This window comes from Ascaphus truei, chromosome 6 (assembly GCF_040206685.1).
Source record: "Ascaphus truei isolate aAscTru1 chromosome 6, aAscTru1.hap1, whole genome shotgun sequence".
Classification (NCBI taxonomy): Eukaryota; Metazoa; Chordata; class Amphibia; order Anura; family Ascaphidae; genus Ascaphus; species Ascaphus truei.
This window is the reverse complement of record NC_134488.1, coordinates 108,480,276-108,506,844: the sequence shown is the minus strand read 5'-3', so window position 1 is coordinate 108,506,844 and position 26,569 is coordinate 108,480,276. Positions and strand designations below refer to the sequence as shown.

The 26,569-nt window shown below is 41.5% G+C and overlaps 1 protein-coding gene across 2 annotated transcripts; it reads left to right on the top strand.

Moving 5' to 3' along the window:
• Nucleotides 1-51: 51 nt before the first annotated feature.
• FUZ (fuzzy planar cell polarity protein) lies at nt 52-25,295 on the top strand. 2 transcript variants are annotated; one of them, XM_075605700.1, is made up of 11 exons: nt 52-225; nt 4,793-4,914; nt 9,829-9,913; nt 11,133-11,201; nt 12,377-12,481; nt 13,820-14,017; nt 14,586-14,681; nt 14,941-15,047; nt 17,477-17,556; nt 19,196-19,297; nt 24,321-25,295. In XM_075605700.1, the coding sequence occupies exons 1-11, from the start codon at nt 139-141 to the stop codon at nt 24,521-24,523; spliced, it is 1,254 nt and encodes a 417-aa protein (XP_075461815.1). In that variant the 5' UTR covers nt 52-138; the 3' UTR covers nt 24,524-25,295. The 2 variants fall into 2 exon arrangements, with proteins under 2 accessions (XP_075461815.1, XP_075461816.1); XM_075605701.1 differs by lacking the exon at nt 14,586-14,681.
• The last annotated feature ends 1,274 nt before the right edge of the window (nt 25,296-26,569 follow it).

Here is a 26,569-nt window from a genome sequence, read left to right as displayed (position 1 = left end):
AATCCCATCGGTAACCTAGCAACGGCGTCTTGTTACGTTGGCTTCCTTTCCCATCATGCCTCAGGAGCGCAAGATGGCAGCTGCCAGCTGGTTTGTTGTCTAAGAGGAAAGTGCTGTTTCTCTGTGCCTGTGAGAGGAATGGAAGAGTCGTCTGTGTTCCTCCTGTGTCTGACGGCCAGCAGCGGGGTGCCCCTGTACTGCAGGAGCAAGGGCAGTACCAGGCAGGTGAGGGGAAGCAGACAGAGCACAGTGGAATATATATATTAATATATATATTAATCCTTTCCTGAAAAGATATGTATTTTAAAGTTATATAATCAACAGAGATATGCAGGTGGGTATAAAATTAGGGGAAATATGTATTAAGTGTTGTCTGGTGCAAATTGTTTACTGTGTATCAGGGTGTTTTGCACCATTTTTTAGCCCAATTTGCTGCACGGGCATTGTGAGCGTTTTGGGGAGTGATTTATAGGCGGAGGAGAGAGCAATATTATAATGAGATGGATGAAACGTTCCGCCTGTAAGTGGTGCAGCTTTCCTCTGTCTATGCACCGAATCAATCCACCAGGTTTAGGTGACGTTACTTCTGTACCAAATGTAAGAAGAAAGATTCCTACATATGTTGCTGCTCCCAAATTAATGAAGATTCTCCGTTTTTGGTACATGTTTGTTGCAAATTACTAAAGTTTGATACTTATCCTCTTATATGTCTTTGCTTTTTGAAACACAGTAATTGATTTGTGTGTGGGTTTAAGCTTTTATATTAGCTTTTCCCCAATTATTAATTGTGATATGCTAATTTAATTTTATCAGTTTTGATTTTATGCAGTCATTACTTACATTGTTATTATCTTCTTGGTTTTGTTGATGCCTGCAACATCAATAATAATCCAAATTTAAAAAAAATGGCATAATAATTGTAATTTAAATATAAATTTCATCAATCAGTAATACAGTATACATATTCTAAAACAAAAATCCAAGTGGATTCGTTTGTATTTTAGGAGGGGAATTTTATACATTAATAAATTATGATTGTAAAAGCTTTAGAAAATGATTGAAAACGTCTGTTGCAAATACAGCATGTACTGTATTAGTCATGTTGTGTATGCATACATTGCTCCACCTAATCTGTTACTCTGTGCTGTCAAGGACACATTTGTGTATGTCCCATGTCTTTGTCGGCTGCACACCACAAACACTCAGCCAAGGGTGATCTTGACCCAAAATGTTGGCAACGAACAAACGTTAGTCCTATGCCCAACTTCTTTAAAATACTTAAGAAGAGAGTCTGGTTTCTGGGGAAAGAAATGGTAATGCACATCCATGGAGAATCTGCTTTATTAGCGGAGCACAGTCTAAATCACTGTTAATTGTCCTTCTAGGGATTAACTTTTAAGTTTTGTTTCTATTCGCCTCATAATGTAGGCATAAATAGATTAAAGTAAATAAGCCTACAGAACAATGCAGTGACTGCCACTTCAGGAAAATCCATCTATGTCTGGACTTGTTTCTCCCGTCTATTAATAGAATAAGAATTAGATCTAAACTGCACAGTTATGCATATTTCACCTGGAACATTATCATAATACTTCACTCCCTTTTTCCAAATATATACAAATATAGATATAAAACCTGGCGCATATGTGAATGGTGTATATAGTCCAAAATGAAGGATATAGTGAACAATTGTCCTAGTTCTGCAACCTTGAACAGCCGGTGAGAATTGAACTCAGTTCAAAGTTCATAAGGACAAAGACCAGTTCTCTTCACGGGGTAAAAATTATCAGAAAAGGCTCCTGTGTGCTTCCTCCAGCACTTTATTTCTTCGTGAATGCGCCAGGTTTTATATCTATATTTGTATATATTTGTTATGTTTTGAGACATATGAGATGTCTCAGTAGGTTACCAGGCTGCTTAGTTATTTGTGCACTGCACTGTATTATTCAGGTTAAGCGCTTGTCACAGTATATTTGTATTTATCACCCTTTTTCCAAATGTTGCTCTGGAATTGATTCTTTCTCTCTAAGATACTTTGTTGGCTTCTTCAAGGCCGTGTTTATACTGAAACCGCACCCAAACAAGTATCATACATACAATTAAAGTGCTCATGGCGATGGTCGCAGGGCGCCGTACTGCAATGCGAACGGCTGGGGAAGAGACTTAAAAACAAATTTTTATCTGCCGACGGCCATGTCACATGAGCGGTTCAGTCAATGATGGCGAACCACTCATGGCCACGCCTCCGCAACGCCTCTAAACCTCCTCTGCTTTGTCTCCCCGGTATAATCAAGATGCCGCTCGGCGGCAGCACAGGGTGACGTCACAGAATAGCGCTACCGCCCTGCAGCTCTTGGTATAATCTCACCCTTAGGCCTCGTCCAGGGCGGCGCTGAGCGGGCTGGCCGCGATGAAACACATTGTGGCAATGTGTGTGGCCAGCGTGAGCGGGCACGCCTGCTCGGTGTTTAACTGCTGTCCGAGCATGCAAATTTGAATTTGCTGCTCGCAAGTGCGTCACGTGAGCGGTTCGCCCAAGAACCAGCTCCGTTAAGTCGCGACCGGGCCACGAATCGCCCGGCCAAGCAGGGCGCAGCGCACGAGCGCCAGCGTGCCCGTTCCCTGCCTGGCCGAGGCCTTACTGTAAAAAGGAAGGCACATTTGTTTAAATACCATAACATACATTCTCCAGCAGATGTCGCTGTTGAGATTCACAGGCTTTTTCTCTGTTACTTCTCTACTTGAGCATTCGTTAATGATTTTATATCGTTTTAAAATGAACATTATATAAAAATAAAAAGTAATATCTGGTGTATGATCTAAAAGTACCAGTGCAGCTACACCCACATAGCTGAGTAATTAGTAGTGCTTGGTACAGCACATCATTTTGTACCTGAGATTCGTGGTAAAGTTTGTTAACTGCCCAGAACTAGTGTCATCTACTATAGGTCTTTGTGAGCGATTTCTGTTACAGGCGTGCTAGCAAGAGAGAGGTTTGCTGAGAAGTAGACAAGAAATGCACTCCATAAAAAGGAAAAAATCCAAAACGACGTTAGGTGCTGCCAACTGTGGGTTGTCCACTCCACTAATGATCAATAAACAAAGGTCTCTGAAACGTGGAACAAGGATAATAATTATTGAATATTAATAAGGAGTCGCCCAGCACTTTTCATGTTTTATTAAAGCAGCAGTCCAAGCTGCCGTTTAAAAAAAAAAAAATCCCTTTAATATGTGCAACAATACAATTCATACAATAAGTCATTAGCTACGTTGCCAATCGATACGTTCTCCTGTGATCAATAGGCGAATGATTTGGGGTTCAGTTAATGGTTCAGTAAATGGCCGTCAGTGCAGTAGAAGAGGACCAAAGATGTAAAGTTCTGTGTGGAAGATCGTGTGAACAGGCAGTCACTAGATACGATTGGTGCACTGCTAGAGCGAAGGCAGGTGTGCCAGAGCCTGTTTCAGAAGAGGATGGGGATGTGACTTTGTAAATGGTTGCTATAGAAACAAATGCTTGTTAATTTATAATACATTTAAAATGGCAGTTGTTGTAGCATTTAAAAAAAAAAAAAAAAAAGAGAACTGATTTATTTTTAAAAAGCACACACGTAGGATATTGTTTGGTCTGCTGCCTTAAGAGAGAATTTTGTAACATGCAATTAGGGGTTCCGGTTTTCTGTGTTTATTTTTTTGTGTCTTTCATTTTATTTAAAAAAAAAAAAAATCTGTAACAATGCATTTGAATTTGATGCTTTGATGAATTTGATTGGTGCACTTTTTTATTTTATTTTTTTTAAAAACTTTTTATGATCCCCGTGATGCACAAGAGGTGGAATTTAATATGAAAAGATTTCTGGTGTTTTATTGTTTTTAACCGAAAGAGCAAGATAGTCCGCTGTATTCAGTTAAAATCGGAATCCATTCATATAATCCACACAATTTAAAGAGCTTTACCTATTAATCCTCAAAGTAGTGAAACTGGTCTGATGGGGCTGAGGTGACCCGGGCTGTTACTACTTAACTAGAAACCTATTTTAAGTTGTTTTTTTTTTCCAGGTGGTTTTGCCACTTAAATATATATAGAAGTTCACCCAAAAAATGAAAATGGGATAACTGAAAGTAATTGGCTAACCATTAGTTTGTGGTGCACAGATCTACTTCTTGTGGGTGGGGTTTTGTTTTTTGTTTTTTCCCTACATCTCTATTTTTTGCTGAGGTTTCACTTGGTTAATATTTCACTGCCAACATCTAGTGTGTGTGTGAGATGCGTGTGTGTGTGTGAGATGCGTGTGTGTGTGTGAGAGATGTGAGATGCGTGTGTGCGTGTGTGCGTGTGTGTGCGTGTGTGTGCGTGTGCGCGTGTGTGTGTGTGTGTGTGATGCCAGTGGCCGTATTAACTTCCCCAGGAGTCACATTTTTAGCAATTAATGCAGCTGCAGAAAGTAAAAAAGGCAGAATTGGTCAACACTTCAACAAAAGCACTAATGGTAAAGAGAGAGGAAATATTTATTATGGTTAGTAGCAGGGATTGCTGCTTAAAACTTACATGTTGAAATATCTGTTCTCTGCACTCTGATTTGAATGAAATCAAGAATTAATATATGTACAAAGACAAGCAATCACTATGAAGTGTTGTATAACTTTTCCAGCCGTTACAGTAAATGCATCGTATTCTGGCTAAGCAGAACAAATACACTTTCAGCAGCTAGGTCTAATCCTCCCCTCTGCAGGCCATGGCAGAGCACTGTATTGCAGGCTCTACAGTGACATTTCCTTCTGTTTATTCCAGCTAACATTTTCTGTTATTGGATCGCTAAATGGCGTGCACATGTTCGCTAGTAACCAGGGTGTGCTCCTGACATCCACCTGCACTGAAAACACCAGAGTGGTGTGGAGAGCATTTCATGACAGGTGAGTGAAAAATGCGACCGTCACTGATGATGTACTGTAGGGCGCTTTCCTGGCCTTCCCTTTATTTCCCAGTATTAAGCCCTGTACTCACCGCAGTCCCCCAAAGTGAGCAAAATTTCATGGTTTAGAGTCCAGAGTCAAAAATGGTGCTCAGCTAAAGGGTAGTAATAAGCATAAAATGCAGATAATAATAAGAGCTTATATATGCAATCTGGGCAGCTTTTAATTGGGTTGTGAGGCTTATGTAGAGAAACTTTCATGCGTTGACTCAATGAAAGAGATTTCTTAGCCTAGTGAGACAACCACAGTACTCGCAATAATGGCTTTCATAAAGTAGTTCAAGATTTGGAATAGAGCGGGACAAGATGATATTAAATGCCGAAAGCCAGTACCTTTTTCCTTCCTTGGTTAAGCCTTCCGTCCTCCATGAGTCTCAGCCCGTCCCAGGTGTGCTGGTCTGTAGCAAAGAAGAACCAGAATAAAGGGTGAAAAACGGGGCACTATCCAAAACAAAACATCACCACCTTGTGATGTTTTGCTTTGGATAGTGCTCCGTTTTTTACCCTTTATTCTGGATCATCGCGGTTTAGACCTTGAAATAAATGGTGCATGGACTCAGTATGTTTCACCCCCCGTTAGGGGGGGGCGATAGGTTAAACATGCTCAACAGACGTGAGATGTTCTGGATATATAGCATGGATTCATTATTTCCTGCTGGAATCAATCAAGATTGGGAGCTCATTCATTTTTTGTAAAGTGGTTGTATTTTTGCAATTATTACAATATTTCATATATTGAGCTTCTTTATTGCTTTGATTTTCTTTGTATTGATTTTCTTTTCCTTATTTGTCATATACCATCATTTCTCTATATTATTAAGCATTTATTAGTGTATTTATATGTTATATTATATCTCATAGAGTTTTGCACAGTGTGGTTAAATATCTTTTCATAATATCCATGTTTGCACATTATTTATTCTTATCTTTATCTTTATATTTGTTTATGCATATATATATATTTTCATACAACTATTTAGAATTAGTTATGGTTTAGATATACATGTGCATATCTCCATACAGTAGGAGTTTCTCTATAGCAGCGTTTCCCAAAAGGTGGGTCGGGACCCGGCACCGGGCCACGGCACCAAAATTGCCGGGTCGCGGCGAGGCTGGCCGCGCGGTGTCTCCCGTCCCCCCTGCTCAATTTAAAAAAAATGGCGGCGATTTCCCCCTGCGGTCCCGCGCGCTTGCGCAGGGCAAGCAGGGCCTGCTCCGTTCCTCCCCCCCGCTCCCAACGTGGGACGGAGGAGGAAGTACCAGCTCCTCTGCGGCCCGCACGTTACGTGGGACGGAGGGGGAAGTTCAAGCTCCTACTGCGGCGTGCTTCCCCCCGCAGCCAGCTTCCCCCCGCAGCCAGCTTCCCCCCGCAGCCAGCTTCCCGAGCTCACCTCCCATGGCACCCCCTCCCGAGCCCACCTCCCGTCCCGGGCAGCAGGGGATATCGGGGGCAGCAGGGGAAAGCGTCCGGCGGCAAGGTAAGTCACCCCACCCAGTCACTGCCTCCCACCCAAGTGCCCCTGGTCCCCCTCCCACCCACCCAAGTGCCCCTGGTCCCCCTCCCACCCACCCAAGTGCCCCATGTCCCCCTCCCACCCACCCAAGTGCCCCAGGTCCCCCTCCCACCCACCCAAGTGCCCCTGGTCCCCCTCCCACCCACCCAAGTGCCCCTGGTTCCCCTCCCACCCACCCAAGTGCCCCAGGTCCCCCTCCCACCCACCCAAGTGCCACTGGTCCCCCTCCCACCCACCCAAGTGCCCCTGGTCCCCCTCCCACCCACCCAAGTGCCCCTGGTCCAAAAGTGACCCTGGTCCCCTCCCACCAACCCACCCACCCAAGTGCCCCTGGTCCCCTCCCACCCACCCACCCAAGTGCCCCTGGTCCCCCTCCCACCCAACCAAGTGCCCCTGGTCCCCCTCCCACCCACCCAAGTGCCCCTGGTCCCCAAAGTGCCCCTGGTCCCCTCCCACCCACCCAAGTGCCCCTGGTCCCCCTCCCACCCACCCAAGTGCCCCTGGTCCAAAAGTGCCCCTGGTCCCCCTCCCACCCACCAAAGTGCCCCTGGTCCCCAAGTGCCCCTGGTCCCCAAGTGCCCCATGTCCCCTCCCTCCCTCCCACCCACCCACCCACCCACCCAAGTGCCCCTGGTCCCCTCCCACCCACCCACTCAAGTGCCCCTGGTCCCCTCCCTCCCACCCACCCACCCAAGTGCCCCATGTCCCAACCCACCCAAGTGCCCCTGGTCTCCTCCCTCCCACCCACCCACCCAAGTGCCCCATGTCTCCTCCCTAAAAGTGCCCCTGGTCTCCTCCGACCCACCCACCCAAGTGCCCCTGGTCCCCTCCCTCCCACCCACCCAAGTGCCCCTGGTCACCTCCCTCCCACCCAAGTGCCCCTGGCCCCCTCTCCAGTCACTCACATCCGTCGTTGCCTGTAATTCACTGTTTGTGTCTGTGTGGGTATAGGGGAGAGCGGGTGTGTGTGGGTATAGGGGAGAGCGAGTGTGTGTGTGTGTGTGTGTGTGTATCTGTATCAGTGTGTGTGTGTATCTGTGTGGCTGCGTGTGTGTGTGTCAGTGGCTGCGTGTGTGTGTGTCAGTGGCTGCGTGTGTGTGTGTCAGTGGCTGCGTGTGTGTGTGTCAGTGGCTGCGTGTGTGTGTCAGTGGCTGCGTGTGTGTGTGTGTGTCAGTGGCTGCGTGTGTGTGTGTGTGTGTCAGTGGCTGCGTGTGTGTGTATCAGTGGCTGCGTGTGTGTGTGTATCAGTGGCTGCGTGTGTGTGTATCAGAGGCTGTGTGTATGTATCAGTGTGTGTGTCAGTGGCTGCGTGTCTGTCAGTGGCTGCGTGTCTGTCAGTGGCTGTGTGTGTGTGTATCAGTGGCTGTGTGTGTGTGTGTGTGTGTGTGTGTGTGTGTGTGTGTGTGTGTGTGTGTGTGTGTGTGTGTGTGTCTGTGCAGGCCCTATAGGCCAGTATAGGCGATAAAAATTTTAGTGGGTCACGAAGGAGAAGTTCAAAAATAACCGGGTCACGGAAAAAAAAGTTTGGGAAACCCTGCTCTATAGGATAAACTTTATTTGTTATGTCTGCATAAAGTTGTTGTTTTAACCTTTTTTTATTTGTGTACTATTGGTCACCATGGTAACTAGAGGTTCCGTTTTTTTATGTTTTTTTTTTTTTTGTAAACTTATTCTTTATTTGTTTTTTTTTGTTTTGTTAAGAAAAGTGGGGAGTGGGGTACAAAACACAAAAAGGGGAACATGTTACTTGCGAGTCACATACAGTTGTATCATATGGATAACACATTCAATGGGGAGACAATAATGACATCACTGTTATTACAGTGTTTAAAGTAGTGAATACAGAAAATTAACTCAAAAGACTTAAAAGGGGAAAAAGAAAAAGAAGGAATTGTCATTGCTTTTATAATATTCATTTCTTTTGTTGTCATACCAGCTTAACCTCCATGCATTTGTAGAGTATCCGACACTGGATACTGGATACTGGATACTGGATACCCTCCAGGCCCACCACTGCAATTTATACCATTACGATTCCCATCACACCAAGGTTGTCTCAGTAGCGAAGCTCTTGATTCTTTTTTTTTTTTTTTTTAATTTCCCTAGCTAGTGTGTTTTTGCCTCACCCATTTCTTGATTTTCAGGACTGGAGAGTAGCCCTTGAAAGATATCTATTTCCTATATAGGTTCTCCACGGTTCCCAGACATCTATGTATTTCTGTACTGTGTCGTTTTGTATCCCCGTCAGTTTTTCCATAAGACAGATCCTCCATAATCTTGCTTTTACAGCGTGTATTTTTTTGTTTCACATTATTCTTGTTTAGGATCTTTTATTATTTTTTTGTTTGATCATTCTTTCTTTTTCTTGTTTTAACATATGATGTTTTGCTCCTTTAGATTATTTTATAGCCAACTGTATTGGGTATGTTTATGACTTCCTTGTTTTGCACTCGAACATGGAAGTATTTTTACCCTTTAGAGCTTCCATAGCTCCTCCACCATAGTCTCCTACCATCTGACGTCATGATGGTTTTGGCGCGAATTTACTTCCGTGTTCGAGTGGCTACATAAGGTGAGCACTTACTAACGGATAATACCTTTTGATAAAGCGCCCCTATGGTGTGAAACGCGTTAGGGATACCTTTTTCTTTTTTGTTCTCCTTAGCTTAGGCTATCATGCATCTTAATTAAAGCATTTTTATATTTTTCTACTTTTTGCCTCCAGTCCCTCATTATTTTGCAGTGCGCTATCTTTTTTCTCCCATTTGAATTCACTAATGACTGAACAATTACAGCTCAACCCCCTTGTAACGCTTTGCTTGAGGTCCAAAAAATCACATCGCATTATAAGCGGATCGCGTTAGAAATAATGCACAATTGTATGCATTGTACAATAAAGTATTTAAGATACCAATAATCGTGTTGTAAAGTATTCATAAATACGAAAATTGGGAGCCACACTTGCATCGCGCTATAAGCGGATTCGCGTTGTAACGGGGTTGAGCTGTATTAAGTGTTTTTATTGTTCATCACTCATTAATTTTCAAATAGTTTCTCACTTCGTTCAGCATGTGGGCTGCAAGCAACAGTGGTGAAGGTATGAAAAATCACAGAAAACGTCTTTCATAAGAGTTTATTATACAGTAAGGTATTTCATTTATAGGTTGCCAGAGCATAAATTACTGAGGCGCTGGTACTTTGATGCTGTGGAACATGTGCATTTAAATTTTAAATTTCAAGTTGCCGGTGGCTTTAAATGAATCAATTCCCAGGCTTGGTTTAATCAGCAATGCCGCACCTTTCTCTGACCCTCCTTCATATACTATTCCTTTTTTCTTAAGCATCAACTTAATTGTGATGTCATCTGAAAGCAGTGCCAGTGACTTCTCGTTAAACAGACTTCTGGAAAATGTTTTCAGTGCCATGGTAAGTCTCTTCCTGCATTACCCTGCATCCCCAATCAGTGAGGATTTGAAAGCAGTAACAAAACTGCAGTCATCTTACTGTATCACTAATGCTTTGGCACCTCTGGTTGAGGCTGCGCTTATAGTGCTGGCGACAGCGACGCGATAAACCAAATGCATTTCCGCCTACGCGTGAGCTTATAGTAAGCGCGACGGAGCGACAGATTGGTCGCGATCGCTGGAAGTCATCTCTATTTGATTTTCCAGCGACCGTAGCCTGTCCGTCGCCGGCACTATAAGCGTAGCCTTAGAAGTACTCAGTTACAATCTCAATTCTCTTTACTCACCAGCCAGGATTCCCTGTTGGTAGTTGGGTTGCCTTCCTTTCTATTTTATGTGATTTCCAGTAACTATCGTTTTCAGTGTTTATAATGAAATCAATCTACTTAGGGAACATAGCTCTTAAATTCAGTGACTGTACAACTTTAAATCAAAGTGGAAAAATAAAAGCAATATCTTAACCTTAAATAGTGTTCATTTTAAAATACTCCAATTTACGCTGTATTTTTGTAAAACATTTGCACGTAGCAGGAATAGAGTCTAACGATACTTGCATTGTAAACTCTCATACGAGTGCATTTCTTGAACATTCATTTAGGAATCTTGTTAGGGAGCCTCTCCACTACCTCTTTATTGACTTTCAAATATTGGATTGGGGAGATAATGCAACACTAATAATAATAATGGACTAGGAGAAGCAGACATTACACATTCCAATGTGACGATGAATATATTATTATTTAGTATGGTTTAGCGCAGCAATACCCCCTCCCCCCCCCCCCGACTGCTGAGATATTATTTATTTAAACTTTTGCCAGCACATACCATGTAAGAAAAAAGCAAAGGTGGATGCCAGGCCACCTAATCAAATGCTGCGATACCATCTCCCGATGATGTCACAGCGCTTTTATTGGCCGCCAGAGTGAGTCTGACCCCAGTGGGGTGGGGGGGGGGAGGGGGGGAGAGGTTGTTTCCCATTGCTTGGAGTGCAGTGATTCAGTTCAAATAACATATTTTACTGAATAGTGCTATGCAATAAGACACCTGGTCTCCACAAGTGAACAGAAGTCAATATATTGTTCACTGCACGTTATCTGGTTCTCGCCATATAAATTTGGTTGGATAGTGATTTTGTTTGCCAGTCACATTTATAAACCCTTTTTTGTGTATGGCTGTTACAGGTTCTTGTGATTGGTTTGGAGGACCTAGTTAATATTAAAAATGTGGAGCGACTGAAGAAGGATCTGAGGGTAAGTGTTACTGAAGAACTATTCATCCCAAGGGCAGTACAAACGACACAGGGTCACCCCTTAAGGTTGGGGGAAAGGAGATTTCACCAGCAACAAAGGAATGGGTTCTTTACAGTAAGGGCAGTTAAAATGTGGAATTCATTACCCATGGAGACTGTGATGGCAGATACAGTAGGTATCTTCAAAAAAAATGGTTGGACATTTTTATTTTTTTTAAAGGAAAGATATACAAGGATATACCAAATAAGTAAACATAGGAAGGATGTTGATCCAGAGAGAAATTTGATTGTCATTATTGGAGTCACGAAGGAATTTTTTTTTTTTTTCCCCTTATGAGACATCTTTGAATAATGTTTCACTGGGGTTTTTAGTTTGCCTTCCTCTGGATCAAAATACTGTAAATACAAATATAGGATAAGTATCTGTCGTCTAAATTTAACATAGGTTGAATTTGATGGACATCTCTTATTTATTTATTTTTCAACCTGATCTATGTAACCAATTTGTCCTTGAAGTTAAAAGATGTAACTAATTAAAATTTTGTTTGTGCTAGGGGGGGGAGAAAAAGAAACATTTTAAGTCAATATGCTGTACAGAAACGTTGTTATTTCATTGATGTAACTTAACTGCTTCGATTTGGAGTCAAAGCACTGATGCCGCTTAGATGGAAAGATGCCTGTGTATTTTTTACAGTGCTGTATTGCTCTGCATGATGAACACTTGCATTTTAACATCATTGGTCCTTTTCTTGTGTAATTGTGAAAATAAATGCTCACCAGGCATGAGAAGCGGAGAGAGAAGAATTACTGTTCATTTGAATTGGCAGTAAGGTGTTTTCTGACATCGGAAGGCGTGTTATAGAATACCATACTATGGGGCTATAAGTCATTGGGACTGTCCATGTGTTTACTCTTGGTTTTCATTTTTAGTGCTGGGAACATTTGAGTGTTATTTATATATTTATATATGTTCCTCAGTGCCTTATTTTCATAAAGTATGGAATAGACATTTTTGTGACATAAAAACGATACGTAAAGGATTATAGTATAGTGATTTTGAGTACAGAAAACGGCATTGCATATTTAACAGTAGTGAAGCTCAAACGTGTACAAAGTGGAGAACATGGGACATACTGACGACCCGCACACCTGTACTTACTCTGCTGCTTTCCCCAGGCATGCTACAGGTTGATCGACAGTTTCTTAATGGAGAATGAGAAGATGGGAGACTTAACTCAATGTGTTGACTGTATTATTGCTCAGGATGGGGCCATTCTGCAGGTCAGTGTGTGGATTTAGTTTAATAATAATAATCATAATAGCTTCATTTCATATAGCGCTTTGCTCCCAATGGGACCCAAAGCGCTTCACAATTACAGTATAGTGCGTGATATGCAGCACACAGGAATGTTACAGACACAGTCCCTGCCCTGTAGAGATGACAATCTATGATGTTGGTGCCTGAAGCACAGCGAGATAAGGTCAGTGTGTTTTACTCATTGTTGGTGTGAAAAACCGTGATCAGTGTAACAGACTTTCTTAGAAAGATTCATTTGCCCTTAAAGTGACCTTTTTTACATGGTTGTCTTGTGAAAAACAAACTTGTTCAGCCTCCCCTCAGGAACATTAGATTCAAGTATATCAGATTATATGTATGTTTGTCTGTGTGATTAAGCAAGGCACCATAATTATTGTGTAAACAAAAGACATGGGGAAGCTAATAATTTACATTGGATAAAAACATCCAAATCATTTGTTTACAATGGCAATGCTAAAAAGTAAAACAATATTAATAATTTGAACTAGTTTTATACCAAAAACAAATAAATAAATGTGTCAATCCACTCCCGTCTTGCGTTCAGTTTCATCACAAGCAGGCAATACCCTTTTATTCCAATTTAAATCCAGCTGTCATGAAGGAGACGGACTTCCTGATCCCCTTTTTCTGGCAAAACATTGCAGTACAATTTATTCTATACTTGGGCAACTGTTGCTGTTGACAACTTGGTAAATCGTTATTAATAACTGTCTCTGGCTATTACTGGATCTCTACTTATTGCCTTAAAAACTTATTTGCTAAAACAGTATAAATTATAGTGCTCTAAAGCAGGGGTGTGCAAACTGGGGGGGGGGTCGTGGGATTTTCTAGGGGGGCGCGGCAGTTACAGAGGCCCGCGCTCCTTTTCCAAGGCATTTAAATTAAATGCCGGGGGAGGCATGAGGCCTCTGTAACTTCTCTTACCTGCTCTCAGCCGGCTCTTCGGCAACGCGTCGTCAAATGGCGACACGGCGTGACATCATATGATGCCGCTGAGGGGGGAGAGCAGACGGGGGCGTGAACAGAAAAGTTTGCGCATCCTTGTTCTAAAGCTTTCTTCTTCTTTTAGTCAATATTAGTGTTCTCAAATTTTAACAAAGGAGTCCCTGTAGCTGCCTTCCACACACCTCTGCCTGCATAGCTTAATCTCTGGCAAAAAGGTTGGCTCCATTGGTATGGTTTGCACCAACGAGGTAAAGCTATTAACTCACTCATAACTGCCAGAAATTGTACCATTTAAAAAAAAAAATCTATTTGGTCCATAAGAACGAGTGTATCCTCCACTCTGTTTTTGATTACAGGAATGTCTTGACAGCTTCACCCAGGCAGCAGAGAGCAACTTTGGGTGCCTTATGGCAGGAGGGAAAGTAGTGGTGGCCACAGAGAAATGGTGGAGGCTGGCACCCCAGGAGGTGATGTTGCTGGGCTGGTTGGTGGCCTCTCTGGCACCTCACTCATCACGGGACTACCCAGTGTATCTGCCTCAAGGTAGCCCCACGGTAAGGAGTTGGCCAAGGCATGTGGGAGCATTAACATGTGGGAGCCTTAAAAATATACTGTTTATTGCTATTGAATGATGTATGTCTGTGATTTGTGCTTTGTCTTTCTTGTGGTATTTATAAAGATGGAATTCTTTTGGTTATCTTTCTGCTCTACCCCTAATATGAAAAGCATTGGATAATCCTCTGTTTGCTAAATTGATCACTTAAGCATCTGTTAATTCCGTTCCCAACCAGCTCACTAATGCGAACGTCTCCTGTCCAACGAATATAATGAAACTTTTTGCGCGTTTTAACAAACAGAGAATTTTACCCTTTTTGGTTATGGCGAAAAGGTATGCTTTGAAATTTGAACAATTTGGCCTGTTTTGATCCAACTTTTGGCACCAAAAGTTGGATCAAAATTGAGTCCAAGCAAATCTCGGCAGGTTTGCAAATCTCGGCAGGTTTGCAAATCTCGGCAGGTTTGCAAATCTCGGCAGGTTTGCAAATCTCGGCAGGTTTGCAAATCTCGGCAGGTTCGCACAACTTAAGATATGATTATGGTGCAATTTCTTGTCTTTTTAAGGTTCCCCACAGACTGCTCACCTTTCAGCTGGTGCCTGGGGTTGATGTATGTGTTCTTTGCGGGCCAAATCCTTCCCTGCAGAAAGTTGAGACTGAGGTAGATGTACAACTTCAACTGAGAGATTTATTCCTAGCTTTCCATGCCCTTCTGGAGTCTTGTTGCTAGATTGAAATCAGGAAATATTTACAAATAGTAATACAGTATTCTGAAATCAGAGTAGAAGGACTTCCTTTGAATTTCATAATAATTTTTGGTTGTGAATCTCTAGATGTGCTGCTACTGTACATGGTATGAGTTCTCATGCCTCCATTGGAACTTGGGAAACCCCATATTTGTTTTTTTGCTTTCTATGCAGCTAGTGGAAAGGTTTTGGAAGCCTGTTCTGGATCCAATCAAGTCCTGCTTAAGGGTACAGCTGAGATCATTCCCAGCTTCTGTCCCTCTGCATCATGGAATTCTGGGGTAAGCACCATACCATTATATACAAAACAAGTTATGTACCCCTTGTAGCCATAACAGCATGTCAGTCTTTCATAATGAAGCACTGCAATCTCTTCAAAGATCTAATAGCCCTGTTTAAAAAAAAAAAAAAAAAAGCTTTGACTCTCTTGTATTGATGCACCAACATACAAGCCTTTGCAACAGCAATACCACCTGTTCTGCCTTGGCAGATAATTGACTGAGAATGTAGCTTATAGATTTCATTGACAACTTATCGGTAGATATGTGGCTGGTCATAATCCTTTTGTTTTTTCTATCTTTTTATGGGATGGTTACCTACCAGTTTTGACACACTTTGTTCTCTCTTTCAAATGTCTTAGTTTAGTATAATTTTGTCATCCAGCACAACTTTCATTCTGATCCTTTTTTTTACCTTATCAGTCCTTGTGAGTACATTTGCTTGGGAACCAGATTTCTGTGGCATCTACATTCTCCATGTTCTACAGTGCGACTGTTGGTAGATTCCAAGTGGATTGTTTAGTAAGGTTTAAGTACAGAAGTGGCTACAGTTGTGCCAGTTTGGATGCATATTACTTTAATGTAAGTAAGATTCAGTGGTGTAGACTCACAAGTTTCACTAAAAATCACTTTTAAATGTTAATCAATGAAATCTGCTGGAAATTATTCAAAACTGCGTCACTCCCTAAATCTTAAAAAAAGAAAAATAATTTTATTAAGCACAGCATGAGCCTCTTATAAAATGTCGCCCTCTCTTCAATGTCTTGGTACAATCCTAGACTCAGACTTGCCTTTGGGCAGTTATCCCAAACAAGATTCTCCTGGGAAGACTAAAGTCAGATGAGCAGAGCGATGCCTGTAAAGAGCCTGCAAACTGCAAATCTACTATCTATTGTAGAAAATTGTTTGTCTGCTCGCTATGCATTTGGACACTTCTTTAAGGCCGCGAGTATAGTGCCCGGGACCGGCGACGCGACGCCACTAGCGAAAGTTATATTTCTCTTTGCGGTGGCGTCACGGGCTTCCGGGCATTTGATTTGTTCAGGGGCTGTCACATGAGGCGACAGCCCTTGAAAAATCAAATATTCCCAGCTTCCAAAGTCCGCTACACAACGTCGCTCCTTCGCATTGTCGCCGTCGCGCTTACATTGCCGCCGCCGCGTTTGCTTATAGTATTTGTTTTTGGGCGGCGGTGCCGCCGTCGCCCGTCGCGGGCACTATACGCACGGCCTAAGATATCGTGACCAAATTTAGCATGATGTTTACATTCTAGTTTTAATTCTATGACTTAAAGAAAGAGGAAGTCAGTTGACACGTGAGAAGAATATAAGAATACTTGGAAAAGGAGGGAGAGGCGGAAAGTATTGGGGACTTCATAATGTATTAAAAGAAGGTGGGATGAAGGGGAATGGGGGTCGGGCGGTGAGAGGAGGGGAGCGAAGGTTGGTTTCTTAGAATTCCTGAACAACACCGGGTATTTTGAGCTAGTAAATAAATAAATGATTGGATATATATATATATTTATCCGAATAAATTAATTAAACTGTTTGAATGAAGGAAGGTACTTTATTATTATTGCTACTTTTATAGAGTTCTTTTAAGGTGTTTTCACTGAGATAGTAGATTATTGCACCTTGTATTGCAGAATTTAGTTTTTTGTTTTAATGATTTGTGTTTTATTTAATATTTCTAAAGACAGACAATGCTCCTTTAGTGTGTGTGTGTGTGTGTGTGTGTGTGTGTGTGTGTGTCTTGGGAACCCTATATAACAGGGCTGTCTAAACAGCATGCCTCAAGCCACATGCAACCCCATGCGGCTCAGGGGAGAACATCACAAGAACAATGTGCAGTAAAGAGAGAAATTGTAAAGTAGGGTTCAGAACAAATGCAAAACAGAATGAGAGGTGCACTAGTAAGGCGAAGGAACAAGCTAAATACCGTATACAGTACACTTGCTTTGAACGCCCACACCATATCCTGTGTAAATAATACTGCTAAATAGTTTGGGTTGTGTTCACTGAATGTCCCCCAATGTAGTTTGTTCTTGTTCACTGGGTCTGCAGTTGATATGAAGAATAGGGAAGCTATATATGGCCCACGTAATTTGTGACCCACATGTTTTCATTTGAATCACATTTTTTTGCACTTGAAGGCACTTAGTTTTCTTCTTTATTCATACAATTCAGTTTACTTGCAACTACAAGACAGGTGTAAAGTAAGTTTTAAATTATTTCAGAAGATTGTGGCGGTTAGCTGCTCATGCAATTCACAAAGTCGTGGATTTGCCTTATTTTGTCATGAATACATATTTTTAGAAACTTGCCATATGTTTATGAACAATAGCGGGTATAGCAAAGTGTAAACCCTGGTGTGCAATATTTGGGTGCGCGCACTTTCATTCCCCTCTCTAATGTATTTGTGTTTCTTTGTAGTATCTTATTGATAAATCGGGATCTGAGCAAAAGTTTATACACCGTGCAGGCTCACCCAGTGCAGGATATGCAGAAATCAGGTGAACATACATTTTCCCTTCCCTTTATTGTTTTTACTTTTCACACAGCAAGCTGTCTCATAAAGTGAAAGGTAGGGCACACTTTGGGCTGTATTTCAGACACTGTCTGGGGTAGTGATTGTAAAAAGTGGTGAGTGTATGTGCTTTTATATAAATATATCCAATTTAAAGGGCAAATCCATCCTGGGACAGAAGTGAACTAATTCCAGTCACCTGTTTAAGGGGTTTCATCTGGATAATTAATAACATTTTTTTTACTCATTGATATATATATATATCTATCTATATATATATATATCTATCTATCTATCTATCTATCTATCTATCTATCTATCTCGATCGACAGTGGAGGGGTTTGATTTCCCCTTTTGTGTAATGTCATTTTCAGCAAGTTCTTGTACAGCCTGAGTTCCTCCTCCCCACCTTAACATTGGGGACTCTGATAAGGACAGCGTGAAATATAGGAAAATAAAACACATGGCTGATCAACACCACCCCATTCATCAGCCCCTAAGAAATTCAACTTTGTGGGATTGCATCTTTAAGCAGATGCACAGATTTTTAAATTGAAAGGGAGTGGAATTATCCTATTGTTAAAATTTATTCAGGAATAAATGTACGTTTAATTATTTTTTTTGTAAGATCTTATAAACAATATACAAGTAATGATGTGCTCTGATGTGGCGGGTGCATGCATCTTATAGTGACAAACAAGAATGTGAGAGGCGCTCCTAAATAGATCCGGGGTCTATTGGTCCCGGGTTAACCGGGGCGTCTGGTTACCTTATCCAAGGTTTCTTTTCCATCGCTTATAACCGCTCATTTCATCTACAGTATATACTGACACTTCAACACCTTTTGGTGATGAAACTACCTCACCCTGGTTCATAGTCATTCTGGAAAGACCTGCTTTATAGCTCCATATCCCAGAATGCCAGTAATCACGGAGCTCTCCCTCCCGTCTTGCTTTCTGTATCTCCATAATTCTAAAAATCTCTTAAGAAAAAGTGAAGAAAAAAAAAGAATCTGCAAAGGTTATTCAGGTCTATTTGTACCATCCAAATGAATTAATTGCAAGTTCTCGTTAACACTTTCTAAGTGGAGTGGAGTAGTTGTGGCAAAGGGGCACTGCACATTACAGGCCACCAACAGTGATTGAAGCATTTCATTTCTTACGTGATGCCCTTCTGTTTATTGACCCAAGACATGCGGGGGTGGGTTGGCCATTTTTACAGCTTTCACTCACTTTACCTTTAGAAATGGAAGGTGGGGTATAGCGGCCAACAATTTGGAATTGAAAATGAAAGGTTTGTGGTCAAATACCTGATCATGTAGATATTGTGGGTCATATTGAGTAAGTGGTGCTAAGACGTAAGACATGTAATGGCCCATTCATTTAAATGGCCTGTAAGGAGTTTATGGCTTAGCACCATTTACTAAACCTGTGTTGTTGGTCATTTTGTGACTTGGGTGACGAGACCTCTGCAATCTCTGAAGCTTAGGCACAAGACATCCTTGTACACTTCATATGTTGGTATAAAAAAAAGGTATCTCAGCCACAAAGTTTCGTGTTATTCTCATTATTATATGCATGTCTGAATCTGCAGTAATGCTGATGGCTGTTTATCTTTCTTGCTAGATGTGAAATTTAGCTTGGAGCAGAGAAGGTCAGCTCTACGCTCCTTCTACACACTTGCCATCTCCCGCTATTTACCAACAGAGCGCAGTGACGGAAAGAATGGTAAGCTCTATTCTCAAGCCCTAGCCAGAAAGATAGATGTTTGAGTCTATACCTCTGTAACCTACAGAACAGCACCACAGGGACATACAGGATCACAAAGATTATAGAACTATAGGAGCTTGTTCAATAAAGGGGTGATAATGCCAGATCAATGTTGGCACACTTTATTGAATAAGTCCAATAGGGTGTAAAACAATTTAATGCTGAAAACCAAGCGGCTAATCTGCATCGAAAATTTGACAAGCTATCTCACAATGATCTTTTTTAGATCTCTCTTTCCTTTGTTTTGCTGGAATATGCTATTCTTTTTAACATTTAGCTCCTTAAATTGACAATAATAAAAGGACTAACACTCATCCACACAAATCCAGAAAAATCTCTCGTACACGAGCCCGGATGAGTATAAGCCCAAAAAGATTTGTGTTACAAGGTATCACACCAATGCCATGATAATGTAATTATATGAATGTCTAAATCACCATTTAAAAAGTATATATAGTTTAAAATGTATGTACAGTATGTGGCAATACAACTCTAAATCAGTGTACAGATATAAAGCTTCATACAAAAAATATTGTAGATCTAAAAAAAACAGAAGTGAAAAAGGCTAATAAAGAAAGTTCTGAAATGAGAAATTCCATAGTGCTACTAATTCAAGCAGAAGGCCCAGTCAGACCCTCTAATCCTAATGCACAATATAAAAATCTACAAAAATAACAACGGCAACCTTCATAGTGCATTATTTATTAAACAATAGAGATACAAATGTAAAAATGCACTCACAGAAATCATGGGTAAAAAGGCTTCTATGAATACAGGTGTGTAGCTCCAAACCGTGTCTCTGGGCTGAATGTGGCTAAATGCCGAGTGTGCTCAATAGTTGCCCACACATTCTCGTATATCAGGCAGCTTATGGTGACCGTGTCTACGTTGCACTTCTGGTTTGATCTTCCGCGTCTCACTCATGTCTAGTGCCTGCGTCTGTGTACCAATAAACTGTAACTGTGATCTTGGTCTGCGTTTCACCGGGTAACAGCATTTGATTTCCACTTTATGTGGTACAGGTCGCATCTGTCTGTCAGCATTTCAGTGAGGCTTTAGATGCCCTGACTGTGTGTAATGACTCCATGCGTTTCACTGATGGGAAGTGCAGGCAGCCTCAGCAGCAGCTGTGGGATGTCACTGTAATGGGTGCACAGTGCAGAGAAACGCTGACCAGGGGCAGGTGTGTGTCCTCAAGGACTATTTAAACCTCCTTGGATGGACATTATGATAAAGTCTGACGAAGGGGCCAGGGGGCCTGGAAACGTTGCTCTATTGTGCACATATAACAGTGTTTCTCTGCTAACTTTTCCTCTCCCTGTGTGTGCTGATTTATGTATTGCTGCTTTTCTTTGGTACATTATAGAAGAAACTTGTTGAGACCAAAAGCAAAACGTAAGTCTTTTATTTTATTTGATTTATTTTTTGAGTGCTGACCCAGTATGGCTTTTGTACACATAGTGGTAGAACACACATGCAGACACTACACGTGAGTGAGACATGGTCGCAGAAGATCATACCAGCAGTGGAGCACAGATTATGTCACCGTAAGTGATGTACAAGAACATGTGGGTAACTACGGAGCACCCAATGGATTGAGCCAGATTCAGCCCAAGACAGTTTGGAGGAACACTTCAGCATTTACAGAAACCTTTTCACCCATTCTTTTTGTGAGTGCATTTTTACATGTTATTATCTCTGTGTAATAAATACTGCACTATGAAGGTTGCACTTTTTCTTTTTAGTTTTGTAGATTTTGACTCCTGGAGATGCAAATACAATTTCCAGTTAGAAAGTAGTATGTAAATGGTAGTCTGCACTATTTGTATTACTGAAGACGATTGCCAAGAATGGAAAGGGAATGCGAATTTGACATACACAGGATCAGAAGTTGCTGGCAAGGTGAACATTTTTCCAGCATGGCGACTATCCCTTTACAGGAAAGACAAACTCATCCTATCATTTCATTAAAAAAAAAAAATGGCTGCTCTTCACATACACATACTAAGCAAACAGAGGCTACCGTAATAACCCCTATGAGCTGCAATACCCATTTATTCTAGAAATAAGCAACCAAGCGATCAGTACAGTTTTCCATTAAGGGCAAGTCAAAGGAATTTTTCGACCATGTTGATAACTTCGACTGATATAGAATAAGCCCCTAATGGTTAACCCATTAAACACGCCAATACCATTTATTCATTTTGTGGGGATAACGGAAGCTTCAATAAACATTTTTTAAACATCCAAATACTATGAAGACAGTGGGCTTTATTCATTCAAGTCGAGATGCCAACAGTTTCGGCACAATCGGCAATATTGTAGCTTAATGAAGAAGACCCTGCATCATTTGTTGAAGCACAATGGTGCAAGATGACCTTAGCATGTACTTAGGTACTTACAAGTACTCTGTGTAGTTAGACCTGTTCTGTAACTTTATATGGCAGTCATTATAAAAAAAATAAAATAAATATGGAAATGTGTTCAGGATTGTATACACCCTATATCTTTAATGACTAAATGACTAAACCCATAGAGTTTCACTCCCAGGATTGTGGGTGTGACCAGCATGCTGAAACTGCAACCCTAAACCTCTATTTAGTAAAAGTATGTCACTTAGACTCTTCTAGTGAGAAAAAATAAATTTTCTGTTACCTGTATTAAGTATTGCTAAAAATAGTACAAAGCGATTTTGAAGGCTAAAGTTCAGGCTTCTATTTGCCCTGCTGCTGTAGAAGACTAGTCAATTTTAGCTGAATGACGGCCTTTGATTCATAGGTGTTCCTCCTGTCTGATAGTCGCTAACACAGAAACCACTATCCACCCCTCCTTCTCTGGCACCATGCTTTCCTCAGTATGGGCCTTCATAATTACAGCCCAGCGTGCTATGGTGGGCAAGAGAAAGTCCAAAGATAGAAAATACAGCTAAAAGAGACACCACAACAATCCATTAAACAGGTGTTAAAGGATTTCTACAAATATTTATTTGTTTAACATACTAAGCACCAAATAAGGTTTTCTCACTGAAGGTAATGGATGTTGTCCATTTTATGGCTAATGAAGTGTGGGTGTCACTGTCCTGTTTTGGTTTATTTTATATGCTGCCTTAAAACTGTATTGTTTTAAGATACGGGTTAAATAAAAGCCAATGTTTAATTTCCCCAATCTATGTCTCCCTGGTTGTACCTCTGCACTCGTCTCCTACAAACTGTTAGATTACATCAATATGCAAGCCAGATACAGATCAACAAGGGAGTGGGACAGGGAGACACCATTTCTCCAAAGCTTTTCACAGCAACACTTGAATTGTTCAAGGCATTGCATTTGGAAGAAAACGGAATCAAAATGAACGGCGAATACTTCAGTCACCTAAGGTTTGCAGATGACGCTTATTTTTGCTATACGTCCACAAGATCTCCAGCAACAAATCTGAGAACTCACCGAAGGCCTCCATATAAATCTAAGCAAGACCAGTGATGTTCAACAAATATCAACTCTGCAAAGATATAAAATAAATGGAATAGAACTAGAAGAAATCAGGGAATTTCTACCTTGGCCAGCAAGTAACAATGAGTGGGAACCTTTTGAATTATATCAACAGGAGAATAAAAATAGTATGGAGCGCATTTAGAATTAACAATACAATCTTTCAAGGGAACCTTTCACTGTGCTTCAAAAAAAAGTTTGACCTATGTATTTTGCCCAATCTCGCATATTTATGTGAAAATTGGACCCTAAATGCGAAGATAATACCGAAGATTCAGACAGCTCAAAGTAGTATGGAGAGATCTACAGTATGCTGTGTAACCAAACAAGGGTCTTTGACATAACCCTTATGATCAAGAAATCATGACATTTTGTGTTTCTTGACCCTTTCAGGGGAGAGGGGGGAACCAAGAGCCAAACCACGTTTCTGTGACCTTCAAGTCCTTCAGATCAAAATATATTCAAATTTAAACACCCAAAGACGAATATTTGCTATCTGGCCACCAGGGACAGCCTTGCTGTGGCGACCAGTAGAAATCTTCTATATCAATGGTTTGCCCTCATTATATATAATTATTTTTTAATAAGTCACAGGAATGTAAATTACTCTTAAAATATTTTACGATCAATCTTTTTTTTTTTTATTCTACATTTCTCCTCAACAAATTTGTAGTATATGAATTTAACTATTGCTCAGCAAATTAATTGTTTTCTACATCGAGATGGCAGCCATTTTTGCTCTATTCACTAAAGTTTGAAAGTTACAAAGAGCTCTATCTAGAATAGTACATCAAGGGAAAGATAATCACTGTGCACAGCATAAGAGTTTTTACTATGGCTGCGTCCACGCTAGCACTGAGCGCGCGGCGCTTGCCGAGTTTAGTTCCTGCTATTTAAATCGTCCCATCCCCGCTCACGCGGTGTGCGTGGGAACGCACGCTCTCCCAAGCTTGGTGCTTGGGGAGACAAAAAAAGAGTTTGAATCGCGCTCAACAAGCCCCCAATGCCCCCACTCGCACGCTTGCAAAATAGACGGGACACCCGGCACTCATGCTTGGAGATCTGGTGACGTCACTGCTCAAGCATGAGCACAGTCAGCACCAGCGGGGCCGCAGCCTTAGGCCAGTGGGGCGCTCATGCTCGGCAGCGCAAGCAGCAAATTCAAATTTGCTTGCTTGGCAAGCAGCTAAGCGCCGTGCATGCTCAGGCGCTTGGTCACGCTGGCCACACACATTGCCGCAATGTGTTTCATCGCGGCCAGCATGAGCGCGCCCGCCTGCTCAGCGGCACCCTGGCCGCAGCCTTAGAGACATTTACAGAAAATGTGTTTGTAACACCTTGAGTGCCAGAAAAGCCATTGCTTTGCTGGCCCCTCTGGCTTTCAAGGGGTTAAAATTAAGTTAACAGCCTGCTGCTGCAGCCAAATGGTTGTTTGATGTTTTCACTTTTCATATAACTAAGATATTTTTTATATTCTCTTGTTTTTGGTTCTTAGCTTTTCCGTGTGAGACCTTTCAGGCTGGTTTTACACACACTGCCCACCAGTGCTATACAGTATCCAGCTCCCACAAGTGCTATGGAATGAAGTCTGAACTGCATCTGCTCTTCCTGTTATTCAAGCAAGAAGTCCCCACCTTTAGCATGCGGGCCATCGCTAATAAAACAATGCAGGTGTTTATTAAGGACTTCACTTTCTGAATTCAGATCGGCGTTTGGCTGCTCTTTCATCTGAGTTAAACTGTAGGTGTATAATGACCATCTGAGTAAATTATGGCACCTAAATTAAATTCAAGCCGTCCTGCAAATAGCTTGGCACACAATGGCTACACCTCAGAAAAACATGCAGGAGCAATAAAACTGAAGGCGTTACGACAGCTTCAGAGCCGCAAATCAGGATGTGCATCCTTGTGTAGAGGAAACATCCAGGCAATTTCACCCTTGTATTTGATAAAGCACATTGCGTTTCTCTTTCCTTGAGAGAGGAAGATCACTGCATCAGACAAAGCTCTGCTTTCGTTCTTCAAAGCCACCTGTTCTTTATCTATCACCAATCTAGTACTCATGTTCCTTATTTATCCAACGCTGTTATGTTGAAAGCTACACGTGTGGCAGTAACATGATGAAACTTTTCTCCGTAACCTGTTATGGAAATGGACCTAATATATTCATGCCATTTGGAAATTAGACTTAAAAGCCAACCTGTGAGTTTTATATTAATGTATCCACCAATAATATATTTTGATCCTACAGACTGATTTCAAGCAAATTTAACATGGGCACCTAACAGAATAGGGCACCAATTATATGCTAAATATATACATGTAGAGGGAAGATTGGGTTCCCCTGCTTGTGGCTGTAAAATGAACTTGTACTGAACAATGAGCATTGGAGCATAGTGTGAAATCCTTTGTAATCTATACTTTGTCAGCAATAAACGACATGGAATTTATCCATGCAAAACCGGGCTTAATTAATTCTCCAAGTTGCTTGGATAATTAAAGTACCCATTTAACCAGCTGGCAGGTGAACACTACACGTCATCGTCTTAACGAATTGGTACCTGGCTCCTTTGCCAACATTCTCGTTGGACGAGTCACTCACCTCCCCTCTTCTTGACACCACTCTGAAACGAGAGTACTTGGGGAATCAGTGGCAGAGAAGAAATCCTGAGAGCAAAACAATGTATTGCAAACCTCTACGCCAGCACTGAAGGGATTAAAGCTGCAGTGCCACCTGCTCAGGCTCCTTTCTATAAACTGGGGCCCCTTACCCTCTCTGCACAATTTCTATCAGGAGGATTCTTGAGCGTCTGAGCCAACTATAGGTAGTGCCCTTGAATATCGACAACATGGCGTGCGTAAAATGGGTGAATTAGAAAGTTAAATTAGTATAAATCATTAGTAATTAATATAATTATCAAAAAGTGACCAACACAAAAAGCAATATACTGTATTATATATGTTAGATGTGATAACAGATCATCAACACAAATTTATCAAAGGTAACAAGTCCACATTAGTCCAGAAAAAAGGGGTGTCCCAGGAAAAACTATTCTTAAGATAGGATTGATAATAAAAATATGAGCCAATGGTACTCACTTGTGTTTTGTCACAGAAATTGTATTTGTGATGGTTTTTAATTAAAATGAAAACAATTTCAGTGCCAAAATGCAAAGAAGTTTGACTTAGAACGTGCGAGCGTGACACACACCCCTTGTTTTACCTATTTGCACTTCTATATGTATAGTAATTGAATTCCTCGTGTGTGTCTGAGTGCGCATGTGCAGCAACTGCTCGTGCCGGGTGTTACTGCGCTGGTACGCCCAGCCGGTACTTATTGCAGAGGCGCGCCTAGCCGGCAGCAACGGCTCCTGCGCATGCACTCTGAGCGTGAGGCCTCCGCATGCGCGCCAAGCTAACGTCACTTCCCTGAGTGCATTTCCGTCACCATGAAGGTGATTTACTCCAAGGGAAATTTTCATTTGGTAGGTGTCAGTATAGAAGTTTCACTTCAAAAAGGTCCCAAATCTCAAAAGTTCCAGGTTTAGTAATAGGTTATCCTTTTATTTGTTTCTAAATCCCAATGGGAACACAACTCTCAAACAAAAGAAGTAAAGGCAGCTTTTGAATGGCCTGACCAAATCCAACTTCCCACTATGAAGGACTGTAGATTCTCCCTAAGAACTATATTAAAAAAATTATACAAATGATATTTCTGGTATCCAAGCATTAATTAAAGCTGCAC

Excerpts from the sequence above, each read along its gene's own strand:
- FUZ (XM_075605700.1), top strand. The coding sequence starts at position 139 with ATGGAAGAGTCGTCTGTGTTCCTCCTGTGTCTGACGGCCAGCAGCGGG. Across the intron at positions 226-4,792 it reads GCAAGGGCAGTACCAGGCAG|CTAACATTTTCTGTTATTGG; the intron begins GTGAGGGGAAGC and ends TGTTTATTCCAG. Across the intron at positions 15,048-17,476 it reads CTGCATCATGGAATTCTGGG|TATCTTATTGATAAATCGGG; the intron begins GTAAGCACCATA and ends GTTTCTTTGTAG.